Source organism: Cucurbita moschata, unplaced genomic scaffold, assembly GCF_002738365.1.
Source record: "Cucurbita moschata cultivar Rifu unplaced genomic scaffold, Cmos_1.0 Cmo_Scf00006, whole genome shotgun sequence".
Classification (NCBI taxonomy): domain Eukaryota; kingdom Viridiplantae; phylum Streptophyta; class Magnoliopsida; order Cucurbitales; family Cucurbitaceae; genus Cucurbita; species Cucurbita moschata.
Window position 1 is genome coordinate 1,210,504 of NW_019268522.1, and position 13,614 is coordinate 1,224,117.

The following is a 13,614-nucleotide window of genomic DNA, read 5'->3' on the forward strand; positions in this document are numbered from 1 at the left end:
ATAATAAAACATTAATAATTAATGGACAAAGAAAGGAATAACTTCATTTTATTTTATTTTTAAATCTTTTCGCCTCATGAAACCCTAATTACCCGGCATATTCTTTGTCCTATGCTTTGGTTGAATCGGGTTAAAACATTTTTTTTAGATCTAATTCAATGTAAAGCGAAGAATCTTACCAGGGCTTGACATGCCACAAATCCTCTTGAAAGAGAGGGGTGCCTTCGGGAACGTGGACACAGGTGGTGCATGCCTGTCATCAGCTCGTGCTGTAACGTGTTGGGTTAAGTCTCGCAACGAGTGCAACCCTTGTGTTTAGTTGTCAATTGTTGAGGTTGGAACTCTGAATAGACTACCGTGATAAGCTAGAGGAAGGTGAGGATGACATCAAGTCATCATGCCCTTTATGCCCTGGGCAACACACGTGCTACAATGGTCAGGAAAAAGGGTCGTGATCCCGCGAAGGTAAGCTAACTCCAAAAACTCGTCCGGATTGTAGGTTGCAACTCGCCTGCATGAAACCAGAATCATAGTAATCGTCGGTCAGCCATACGATGGTGAATTTGTTCCCGGACCTTGTACACACCATCTGTCACACTATGGGAGTCGTTACCTTAACCGCCAAGGAGGGAGATGTCGAAGACAAAGCTAGTGACTGGAGTGAAGTCGTAACAAAGTAGAAATTAATTAAATAGTAATAATAATTCTTATAAATAAAATTTTAAAATTTTTATAAAAAAAAAAGTGACTAATTTTAAATAATTTTTAATTACTACAAATATAAAATACATGTTTTAATAATAACTTTTAATTATTTAATATTACTTTATTTGGTAAAATTATTGCACATTAAAAAAATTATTAGGTTATTATTTTAGCTATAATTTTATTTTATTGTTTAATTATACTTTTCAGTAATATTTTATTTTAACCAACGTGTCTTTTTCTTATTATTATAATTATTAAAAAAATGTCAACTAATAATATTATATTCTTTTACTAAAAATTTATTGTTATAAAAAATTATAAAATGCATAAACTATTCTTAAATTATAATAATCATTTAATTAAAGTTTTTATTTAATCAATTTTTTTATTTTCTACTTATTACAAATATTTCCAAACCCATTACTAAAATTTGAAAAAAAAAATTGTTTTTTAAATGAAGTTAGTAATTTATAATTATTTTGACTTTATTTTATTTAAAGTCAATTTCAACGTTTGATCGGTAAAGATCCATACCCATGATTCAGAATCTTGATTAGACACCTGATAGTCCCGACATTCTCTTATATCACAAGGTCACGTTACTTACTATCTGTTTATTAAGAATAAAAATTATTTTCATAAATTAACGTGAGTCATTTCAGTATGCTGTATGTTTACTCACATAATTGGTTCAAGTAAAATATATTTAACAACGGGTAGAGTTACCATTATTTACTTTAACTATTTCTTTGTAAATTAAATAAAATAATTCTCAAAAAGCTATAAAGAATATTAATTAATTAATAACATAACAAAAGTGATTCCCCATTAACAATACAAAATTTAATCAAACTTGACTTTATCAAGTGGTCCATATTTCCTTAATGGATTTTTTTTTAATTATTAATTTAATTAATAATATTTTCCATTTATTATTATTATTTAATTCCAAGATTATTTTAATTAAATTGATTTAATTTTTGGTGGGGCCCTTAGGGTATTGCAAGTAATTAAAAAATATTTTTTTAGGGTTTTTTTTTTATAGGCAATGACATGTGATTCCATGTGAAGAGGGTCCTCTCTTGTTGCCTCAAGAACCCTAAGATTCTTTTTACATAATGTTACATTCGTATTAACTCGTTTAATTAAATTAATATAACCTAATGTTTTTATATTCGTTTCATTAAATTTAGCTTAGCTAAGAAACTATAGTGATCGAATTATTCGTTTTAGGGTCTTGTTCAATAATATGTGTAATGGCCCAAATCCACCGCTAGTAGATATTGTCCTCTTTGGGCTTTCCCTCCAGACTTTAAAACGCGTCTACTAGGGGAAGGAAGTTTCCACACCCTTATAAATGGTGGTTTGTTATTCTCCCCAACCAATGTGGGACATCACAATCTACCTCCCTTCGAGGGCCAGCGTCCTCGCTGGCACTCTTTCCTTCCTCCAATCGATGTGGGACCACCCCCAAATCCACCCCTTTTTGGGGCCCAACGTCTTTATTGGCACACCGCCTCGTGTCTACCCCCTTCGGGGAACAACGAGAAGGCTAATCGATGTGGGACCGCCCCCAAATCCACCCCTTTTTGGGGCCTAGCGTCCTTACTGGCACACCGTCTCATGTCTACCCCCCTTCGGGGAATAGCGAGAAGGCTGACACATTGTCCAGTGTCTGACTCTAATACCATTCGTAACGGCCCAGATCCACCGCTAGCAAATATTGTCCTCTTTGGACTTTTCCTTTCGAGATTCCCCTCAAGGACGATGAGATTTCCACACCCTTTATAAATAGTGGTTTGTTCTCCTCCCCAACCAATGTAGGACATCACAATATGCCTTTTTTAGGTTTGAGAAGATCAAGATTTTTTCCGACATCATTAACTTATTTTTCAAAATTAAAGTTATATATATATATATATATATATATATATATATATATATATATATATATATATATTTAAAAAATGGAAAACTATTTTTTTTTTAGTTTTAGAAATTTGGGTTTAATTTAAAAATATAATTTTGAAAGTAGATTTAACAGCAAAAATAAAAAGGTTAGTAAATAATATTTATTCCTTAAAATTTTAAAAATTATGATTATAAAGGTTACATAAGCCATTTTAATTTTAAAATTTTTTAAGTAAAATTATTATAGATGAAGAATATTTTTGACCAATTTAATTTCAAAATTATTATGGAAACATAGTGAAATAAAATATACAAAAATTAATTTTTAAAAAACTATTAGGTAAGATTTCACATTTATTAATTTTAATAATAAAAAAATATATTATTTTTGAAATAAACATCCTTTCTCTATTTTAAAAATTGCACTTCTATAAAATAAATAAATAAATAATTTAATTAATTAATTAATTACTACCTTCCCCAAACCTCTCTCCCACTAAATTAAATTATATTATATACGTGGCCTTACTTTTCTTAAAGTCTTAACACCAAACAAAAATATAAATATTAAATTTTTTTATTTTTTTTTCTCTTTAATTATTATTATTATTTGTTTATTAACTCATGACCCACATATCTTTTTTTCTTTTTGACTTTATATTTCAATATATATATATATATATATAAATATATATCTTTTCGTTAAATAATTTTTAATTCATATAATGAAATTAAAATTTTACTTATTTATCACATGTTAAGAAAATTAATGGTGGAATTATTGTTGCATTAATGGGTAAACGACAAATTTTTTTATTAATATATTAATATATAAAGATTTTGTTTAAATTATATATAAAAGAACAAAACATAGCCTTGGGAGTTACACCCATTTTCTACTTTTTCTTAGTTTAATATTATATAATATTAATTAATAATATATAATTTTAAATTATTAAAATATTTAATTAAAAATAAAAAAGTTTAATCAAATCTAATTATTTAATATAGAGGTTGCTTATGATTGATAGTTATTTTTAAATAATTCTTTATTTTATAGAAATAAAAAAAAATTATGTTTTATTGTAAAATATTTTTTATTTATATTTATTATATTTTTAATCAATATATAAAAATAAGAAAACCCAAAAAAATAGTTTTAAAAAACATCTTAATATTAAAATAAAAAAAATAAAAAATTGGCTGCTAGCCCTAAGCTCAAACCCTAATTTCTCGAGCCTAAGCTTAAACCCTAATTTCTCATGAATTCAACAACAGTTAACTTCGATTTTTGCTCTTACTTGACCTATCGTTCGTAACAGAGAATTAAAATTTGTAATTCATAGGAGAGACATCACTATTATATGATCGTTTGAGCTATGCTCAATGCCCTAATTTCTGATTTTCTCGGGTTTTCACTCGAATGAGGAAAGGATGGTAATACTGATCACTTGAACTATGTCCGTGCTCTGATCTCGGTTTTTATATAATAAAGAAAATGTTTGTAATTAAGCTCGAGTTTCGAAATATATATATATTTTTAACTAATGGTCCAGAGTTTTTATTTTATGTTATCAATTTAATGTATATTATATAGTTTAAAGATGATGAATTTTCTTGAAGATATTAAATATAAAGATAACTCCTTATATTTGCATAGAACAATTCAAGTATTTTTCACACACTTTATATATTTGCATAAATCTTAAACACTTCCTAACCTTTATCCACCGCCTTAGAACGGCGGCCGGCCGCCGTGAGCCCAAGAATAAGCCTCCTGATTCATCTGCCCACCGCCACCATTCGGCAGTAAGTTCGGCGGTAAATTGTACAACGGCGGCATAGCTGATGGATCTCCCACTCCGCCACCAATGCCTTGTGGTGAAGTATCCCCTCCACCACCACCTCCGGTTGATGCCAGACCTTGTCCTCCTCCTCCTCCGTCCTCCTCCTCTTCCAACGGTAATCGCTCGTATGTCGCATTGGAAAACGTCGCAGCTATCACCATCACCGGACCGGCAGCAGTGAGTGGCCCGACGACAGTACCACCCACCACTTGCCCTTGACCACCAGCTAAGTAGATCGTTAGGCCCGCCGAGCCGGGCGGAGCTGGTCCAGGGAGGAAAGTTCCGGTCAACGAAAGGATCTCAAATCGACCATGGAGTGTCAAGACTGCACCAGGGGCCGACGGTTGCCGAAGGGTCACGTTCGTTACCGTCCCACTACCACTAAGCACAGACACACCTAAATCCACAATAACACGATATTGTCCACCTTAAGCATAATTTCCGAAAATCTCGTACTTATAAATTCACGATCAATTTAAATTTCACCTTTCTGACGACGACGGGAGAATTGAGCGACACACTCAACCATATCAGCGCCATTAGAAATCTCCATGACATGGCTTTTTAGGGCATTAGGGCTATCTCTAGTAACAAAGATAGGAGGCTTAGGCTTATTCTTAGACCCGGGTGGACGGCCACGAGGGCGGCGAGAGGGAACGTCGACAGCTCCTTCCTTAGGCTCATCGCTGCCACCGTTGTCTCTATCGTCATCGTCATCGCTGCCACCACCGCCGTTGTTGTTCATTGAGATTCCGAGATCTGGTTTTCTCAAGGCAGAGGAGGTTGTGGATGTATGATCAACTCCGGGAAGACCCATCTGGGCGGAGGTCCACCACCGGTTAGCCATCTTCAAAGGGTGCTTTAAAAATCAAATCTTTGGTTCAGATCTTGAAGAATTTGAGGGTTTTTATTGGGAAGAAATTAAAAAAAGGGGAAAAGATGGGGAAATTAATATGAAAATTAGAGGAAAAAGGGTTAAATTAATTGGAATTAGGAGAATTAAAGGAAGATTAAGGCAAAGGGGAAAGTACTAGAGAGGATGAAGTGATGATAAGAGGAAGGAGGAGACAAGGAAAAGAGATGCCTAGAGAGTTAAGATGGACAAGAAAGTATGTGAGGAGAGAGAGAGAGAGAAAGAGAGAGAAAGGGAAAAATATTATTCTCGTCTCTGAATTTTTTAGTTTAAAGGTATTGTATTTTTCTGTAGATATGGAACGGGTGAATGAAAGAGAAACTCGGAGGATGTTTTCGATCTTTTTTATTAATTGGAAATTACTACCCTGTCTCATACGACTAGGTGGGGGTGTTAGTGGTGTTGGATGAAAGTCCCACGTCAGCTAATTTAGGGAATGATCCTCGGTTTATAATCAATGAATACTATCTCCATTGGTATGAGGCGTTTTGGAGAACCCTAAAGCAAAGTCATGAGAGCTTATGCTCAAAATGGACAATATCATACCATTGTGTAGAGTCGTGTTCGTCTAACATGGTATTAGAGTCAACTTGGTTATGCCAATAGAATCCTCAAATGTCGAACAAAGGACTTCAAAAGAAAAAGGAGTCGAGCCTCGATTAAGGAAAGATGTACTTTGTTCGAGGGGAGATGTTGGATAATACTATCTCCATTGATATGAGGTCTTTTGGGGAAGCCAAAAGCAATGCCATGAGAGGTTATGCTCAAAGTGGACAATATCATATCATTGTGGAGAGTCGTGTTCGTCTAACATGGTATCAAAGTCATGCCCTAAACTTAGTCATGCCAATAGAATGCTCAAATTTTGAACAAAGGACTCCAAAAGAAAAAGGAGTCGAGCCTCGATTAAGGGGAGATGTTGGATAATACTATCTCCATTGGCATGAGGCCTTTTTGGGGAAACCCAAACCAAAACCATGAGAGGTTATGCTCAAAGTGGACAATATCATACCATTGTGGAGAGTCGTGTTCGTCTAACAGATTGTTCGTCTTTTGAATGAAGCAAAGTCAAAAAGTTGAGAGTTCTCTTTTCTTTTTAGATTGAACTCTTTTTTGGGGTGTCTCCTAGAACACTTGCTTATTCCCGCCCTTTCCTTCTCCTTGAGTCCACTTCAAGTCGGATCGTTCTGTGACGTGATGGTAAGCTAGCTAGGAGATATCATAAGTTGCAAGTCCTACTTTAGTTGTCCAAGCAAGTCAATCCCCAAGCCATACATAGGAGTGACAATTGGGTTAACCTTCCTCTCCAAAGGGGTCAATTTGTCCTAGTTTTAGTTAAACACTCAGTGCAAGCTATGAATCTATACCAAGTAAGATTAGAGATGTCTATTTAATATGTGGGGACTTGTCTTGATGAAACCGATACGTAACAGATCAAAACGAATAATATTGATTAGCGGTGGGCTTAGGCTGTTACAAATGGTATTAAAGTCAGACAACGACAATGTGTTAGTGAGGATGCTAGACCCCGAGGGGTGGATTGTGAGATCCCCATCAGTTGGGAGGGGAACGAGGCATTCCTTATAAGGATTTGGAAACCTCTCCTAATAGACGCGTTTTAAAACTATGAGGTTAATGACACTATGTAACAGCCAAAGCGGACAATATCTACTAGCAATGAGCTTGGGCTTTTTACCGATGAGAAATCCTTGTTTAAATACGGAGAGAGTGAAGATAAATTTCTCTCTGTTACTTAAATGGGGTCGAAATGGAGATTATATTCAGCTTTTCGTTACCTAAATGGGTCCGGGGATGAAGATTATATTCATCTCTCTGTTCCCTAAATGGGGCCCGAGAATGAAAATTATACTCTTTATCCTCGGGCTGTTGTAGATGAGAAATCCTTATTCAAATATGGAGGAGTGGGGAGAGATTTCTCACCGTTACCTAAATGGGGTCGGGAATGGAGATTATATTCATTTCTACATTACCTAAATCGGGTTAGGGACGAAGATTATATTCCTTATCCCATTTCCGCCTCGAGGAGACGAAGATTATATTTCTTATCCCATTTCCGCCTCGAGGAGAGGAGGTGTGGGGATGGTGATTAAGAATTCTAGGGTTTGTGTGAGTGGGGTGGCATGCGCTTATGATGGTGGGATGCACGTCCTTGTCTACCGGCCCCACTCCCACACAAAAGGACAACCTTCAAACCCTATCCATAAAATATTATATATTTATTATTATTATTATATTTCCCAAATTCAATTATTTTGTTATCATTATAATATATATGTTAATAAATGGCTTAACATAGTCATTAATATTATTAATAATCATCTTCTTTAATTTTCATATACGTAGGTACCTCTTAAATTATGTCACATAAATCGTATATATTCAAACATTTTTAACGGATAAAACTTAGGTTAAAAAATAATATTCCTTTGGAATATAAGTATTGCTTATATGACCAAACAAGAGAAACGAACATTTTAATAAAAGACTAAAATACCCTTATATTTTACTATAACAAGGAGTTGCTATTACAATTTCAAGATTTCGTGAGATTGAAAAACGGGCATGCGTAATTAATGCTAGGGTAAGGAGTAATAATGATCTTGATCGTAATTCAATTCCTTTGAGTTTCAGTTGTGTAAATGAAGCAAAGATTCTCGAACAAGACTTTCAATTAGATTGTGTTCAAACGGGTTCGAAGTGTTTGGATATCTCGACATGTTGAAGTTGGTAGTAGGAGAAAGTTACTAATATTGCACGAGGAAAAAGTTTTGTCATATCTGCTGGGAAGGGCATCTTACATCGTTGAACTGATAATCATCTTTCCAGATGAAATTTTGTTAAGACTTGACTCGTTTATGGACGAAGAAGAAGGCGAGACATCGGTGTTGAGATAAATTTGTTATAGCAAACATTTTTAGATGAATCTGTCCGTATATTTTAGTCTCTAATAATCTAAGAGCTCGAAATATTATGAACTTTATCTCCTTGGACTACACTACTGTTGTCGATCCTTACCCTAGAAGTTAAAATATGCAAAATATATTAGGAAGGTGGATACTTTTACGAATCCGTCTCTGCATTGGATCTCCCTCAACAACTTCAGATAGGGAACGAGAGGGTGAAATCCCACATTGATTAGAGAGGGGAACAGAGAGTATAGAAACTTCTCTGTAACATACATGTTTTAAAACATTGAGAGGACGCGATACCTCTCCGTAACAGACATGTTTTAAAACATTGAAAGGACGCGACACCCCTCCGTAATAGACATGTTTTAAAACATTGAGGGGACGCGACACCCCTCCGTAACAGACATGTTTCAAAACATTGGGAGGACGCAACACCTCTCCGTAACAAATATGTTTTAAAACATTGAGAGGACGCGACACTTCTTCGTAACATACATGTTTTAAAACATTGAGAGGACGCAACACCTCTCCATAATAGACATGTTTTAAAATATTGAGAGCAAAGCGGACACCTCTCCATAATAGACATGTTTTAAAATATTGAGAGCAAAAGCCTAAAAAGGATAATATTTGCTAGCAGTGCTATTAAGCTCTTTCATAATTAATAGTTTTCTAATCCGAGTGAATCAACACCAATTAATAATTTATATTGAAAAATAAAAGCTCTACGCTAAATTTTTTTTTTAAAATGACTATTTCGAGTTCGGCTGAGAATCTCAGACCCATCCCGACAAAAATAAATAAATAAATGAGAAGGTTCATGAGGAAGCTAGCCCGGTGGACATCTTGATTTGCTACCACCTCGCTGCTAGCTGCCGCCGCCGCCGCTACCGCCACCTTGGTAAGCGCTTCCTTAACAAAACTCATAATCTTTCATTTTTATGAAGTGGGTATTGAAATTGTGAATAAAAGATGGAAAGATGAAGAACTAAATGGCGGCGCCTTAAGAACATAAAGAAAAATGGGTTGAGCATAATAATAGTATTGCAATATCACAAATTTTTCAAAATGAACCATAAATTTCGAGCTAATTACATTTTGATCCATAAATTTGTTATTTATTTTCACTTAACAAATTTACGTATTTCCTTGCAATGTAAACATGCCCAACGCAAAAAATTCTCCCATTGCGGCGGCTTCTACTTCTTCAAGCAATCGCCCATCAGGCAGAGGTGATCGCTTTCATAATCGCTATCAATAATTTTTGAAATCCATTTTTTGGGTTGATTCTTGTCAAATGCAGATGGGTTTCGATTCTCGTGTTCATCTTTGCATTCCAACATTCATTCGTGTTCATCTTTGGGTTTCTCGTTGATGTTTGATTTTCATGAGATTGTCTGTTTTTTGATCGTGTTTCTTCTGGGTGTAATGTGATTCTCAGGTTTGAGGTGTTATGGGTCTGTGATGATATATACATATATGTTTTTGCACGATTTCGAGGCGTTTAATGTTGCATTGTGTACTCTGTTCTTGGCTGGACAATATTATGTCATCTTCGTTAGATTTGTTCATTTTGGTGTTCAGCAGACGTATTGAACTGGATACTCAACGTGGGATTGACACCAAATTAGTTCAAAAGGTTGCATCCTATGTGAATTTGTACTATTAGTTTTGCTTTCGGTATTTTTTTTGAATAGCTAAGGTGTCGGGACCTATGTGTTAGGAACCACGATTCTCCACAATGGTCTGATATTGTCCACTTTGAGCGTAAGCTCTCGTGGCTTTGTTTATGGTTTTCTCAAAAGGTCTCGTACCAATGGAGATGTATTCCTTACTTATAAACTCATGATCAACCCCTTAATTAGCTAATATGAGACTTCTCTCCCAACGATCCTCAACGTTATGCTCATGGCCTATCCCACTAATCTCTGGGAAGCTTTGCTTGCCTGAGAGCGCCCTACAGAGAGGGAGGAGATTTCGTAGTGATTATGTTTTCAATTTGGAGCTTTGTAACCGTTCAAACCCACTAGCAAATATTGTCTGCTTTGACCCGTTATGTATCGCTTTCAGCTTCACGGTTTTAAAACGCGTCTACTAGAGAGAGATTTTCGTACTTTTATAAGGAATGTTTTGTTTCCCTCTCCAACTGACTTGGGATCTCACAGACTTGAACCTTGAACGTTGGACCCTTCTCTTTGATAACCATTTATAATGCTTGGATGAAGTTTTCTACTTACCCTTTAACCGTTCACTTTGATGAGAGTTAGAAATGTTGAGTTGATTAACTCGACAATGATACTAAATAAAAGCTCATGATACTAAATGTTTTGATTCATGATGCAAGTATAATCATGGAATGCCATTTTGTTGGTCCCTAAGGGGTTCTAATGTTTAATCTGTCTCTTGTAGCTCTGTATTTAACTCTTTGTTATTCGGCGCTCGATACTAAAACGTTGCATTAATAGTTAAACAAGTTATGACAGTTCTTTTATGATGATCAGGAAGCATACTCCCGTAAGCATCGTCGTTAAGAATATCGTCAATGTCAGATTTTTATTGTTCTGGTTGTGATTGATTTGCATTCCTGAAGTTTCATTAAGTAGCTTTTTGTTGTTCATCAGTATGTTGTGTTATAACAACGTGAGCTCATATATGAGTCTGTCATCATCGTAACAGCTGAAATCCATCACTAGCAAATATTTTCCTCGTTGAGCATTTCCTTCAAGGTTTTAAAATGAGTCTGTTAGAGAGAGGTTTTGACACTCTTATAAGGAATGTTTCGTTCTCCTCTCCAACCGATGTGGGATCTCGTAATCCACCTCCTTGGTGGCCCATCTGGACTTCCGCTCGAGGTTTTAAAACAAGTCTGTTGGGGAGAGGTTTTGACACTCTTATAAGGAATGTTTTGTTCCCCCCTCCAACCGATGTGGGATCTTGCAATCCACCCTTTGGTGGCCCATCTGAGCTTCCTCTCAAGGTTTTAAAACGAGTCAGTTAGGGAGAGATTTTTACACCCTTATAAGGAATGTTTCGTTCTCCTCTCCAACCGATGTGGGATCTCGCAATCCACCTCCTTTGGTGGCCCAACGTCCTTGCTAGCACACTGTCGGGTGTCTGGGTCTGATACCATTTGTGACAGTCCACATCGGTTGGAGAGGAGAACGAAGTAGAAATCTCTCCCTAACGGACGTGTTTTAAAACCTTGAGGGGAAATGCAGAAGGGAAAGCCCAAAGAGACAATATCTACTGGCGGTGTGCTTGGGCCTATGAACGTTTTAATCTTTTGATCTTCTATTTATTTCTGAACTTTCACATTCCAGTTGAATTCATTGCATATATCTGTGGCTGTCATATGTGAAATGCAGTACATCTTAACTTGATAGCAAATGAATATGTATAGGCTATAATGGACGCTTCTCCAGATATAGAGGGAGGAAAATGGTTAGTGATAGTATTCATTCAGCTCTGGCATGTGATGACATCCTCACCGAAATCCTCCTTCGTTTACCGGAGAAACATGTTTTCAAATTTATACTCGTGTCGAAAAAATGGCTATACCTGATCTGTGATTTACCTTTCCGACGTTGTTACGAGATGCAATGGGGCACACACACTCGTCTTTTTGGCTTTTTTGTATGCAATCTTCTTTACATTGACAGACCACAAGGCGGGTTGAGGCGCCCACGGTACGAGCCTGCTCTACCTCTACTTTCAACATGTAAAGAAGGTGATGATTTAATGTCATCTGGATTCTTAAGGAAGCTAGGCTATTTTATTGACTACTCTGATGGCCTTGTGCTCTGTGGCCGACATCCTAAGAATTATTATGTCTGGAATTCTGTCACGAAGTATCGATGCCTTCTTCCTCAACCTCGAAAGCATTATAAATGTCTATGTATCGCGTTCATCACTGAAAACCGTGGTGAAGCTGACGGAGATATGGTATATAGAATCGTTCGGGCGAGCTGTGAATGCAAAGTTGATGTTATTAACACCATCTCTATAGAGACTTTCTCCTCAATGACTTGGACATGGAAGCAATCAACTCTTGTTTGTTCTTCAGATTTTTCTTTGAGTCCATGGACGGTGGGAACCGTGATCGACCAAGTTATATACTGGTTCGGAACGTATCGAAGCTTAGCCATTTATGATCCGGGATTCAGAGAAAGGAGCATAAACTCGATCAAGCTACCGGTTGGTCAGCTGACTTATGACTATGAGGACTCCATTTTAGGTGAGTCATCTGATGGGCTTTTGCAGTATGGTCAAAGTGGAAAGATGGGGTTGGAGATATGGATTCTGTACAAGGAGCAAGCTACCGTTACCGATCGATACGAGTACCGGTGGACGTTACGACACAGACTGAGCAGCAAAGAGATGTCCAAACATAACCCGAATTCAGGTATTCGTACTAAAGAACCTCAAGTATTATCGTTCATATATCGAAACCCGGAATCTGTTTTCATTCGATTGGGATCGAACATCTACCTTTGTAATATCAGAAGCAAAACACTGGCTGTGATTCCTTACCACTGTGATGGTGTATCTATCCCATGGGATTCTTGTAAAGTGGTGCCTTACTTTCAGAAGATATGGCCTTATTCCCCTTTCCCTGACCCCTCGAACACTTTTAATAATTGATATCAACCATGAGATGCCTGTTTCTTCTTTTGTTAATGATCATTGTGCTTGATTGCCATTTGTTTTGTAAGATTTTAAAAGTTTGATAATGTAACCGGTCAAATTCATCGCTAGCAGGTATTGTCCGTTTTGGTCCGTTACGTATCGTCGTCCCGTCTCACGGTTTTTAAAACGTGTCTGTTAGGGAGAAGCCTAGGCTAGCAGAGAGGCATCCATCTCACCGTTTTTAAAATGCGTTTATTAGGGAGAGGCTTAGACTAGCAGAGAGAGAGAGACGTTCATCTCACCGTTTTTAAAATACGTCTGTTAAGGAGAGACCTAGGCTAGCAGAGAGAGGTGCCCATCTCACGGTTTTTAAAACACGTTTGTTAGGGAGAGACCTAGGCTAGCAGAGAGAGGCGTCCATCACACGGTTTTTAAAATGCCTCTGTTAGGGAGAGGCCTAGGCTAGGAGAGAGCGAGAGAGAGGCGTCCATCACATGGTTTTTAAAACACAAGGCTAGTAGAGAGAGGCGTCCATCGTGTCCATCTCACGATTTTTAAAACCCGTCTGTTAGGGAAAGGCCTAGGCTAGAAGAGAGAGGCGTCCATCGTGTCCATCTCACGGTTTTTAAAACCTGTCTATTAGGGAAAGGCCTAGGCTAGACGAGAGAGGCGTCCTTTG

The 13,614-nt window shown here is 36.6% G+C and overlaps 2 protein-coding genes across 2 annotated transcripts; one reads left to right on the forward strand and one right to left on the reverse strand.

Moving 5' to 3' along the window:
* Window positions 1-4,252: 4,252 nt before the first annotated feature.
* Window positions 4,253-5,594, reverse strand: LOC111444171 (AT-hook motif nuclear-localized protein 19-like). The gene is made up of 2 exons (XM_023082161.1): window positions 4,953-5,594; window positions 4,253-4,863 (listed from the first exon to the last, which is right to left on the reverse strand). Exons 1-2 carry the CDS (start codon window positions 5,311-5,313, stop codon window positions 4,355-4,357), a joined length of 870 nt encoding a protein of 289 aa, XP_022937929.1. The 5' UTR covers window positions 5,314-5,594; the 3' UTR covers window positions 4,253-4,354.
* Window positions 5,595-9,099: 3,505 nt separating this feature from the next.
* LOC111444168 (F-box protein At5g03970-like) lies at window positions 9,100-12,982 on the forward strand. The gene is made up of 2 exons (XM_023082156.1): window positions 9,100-9,541; window positions 11,710-12,982. The coding sequence occupies exons 1-2, from the start codon at window positions 9,472-9,474 to the stop codon at window positions 12,948-12,950; spliced, it is 1,311 nt and encodes a 436-aa protein (XP_022937924.1). The 5' UTR covers window positions 9,100-9,471; the 3' UTR covers window positions 12,951-12,982.
* Window positions 12,983-13,614: the final 632 nt, after the last annotated feature.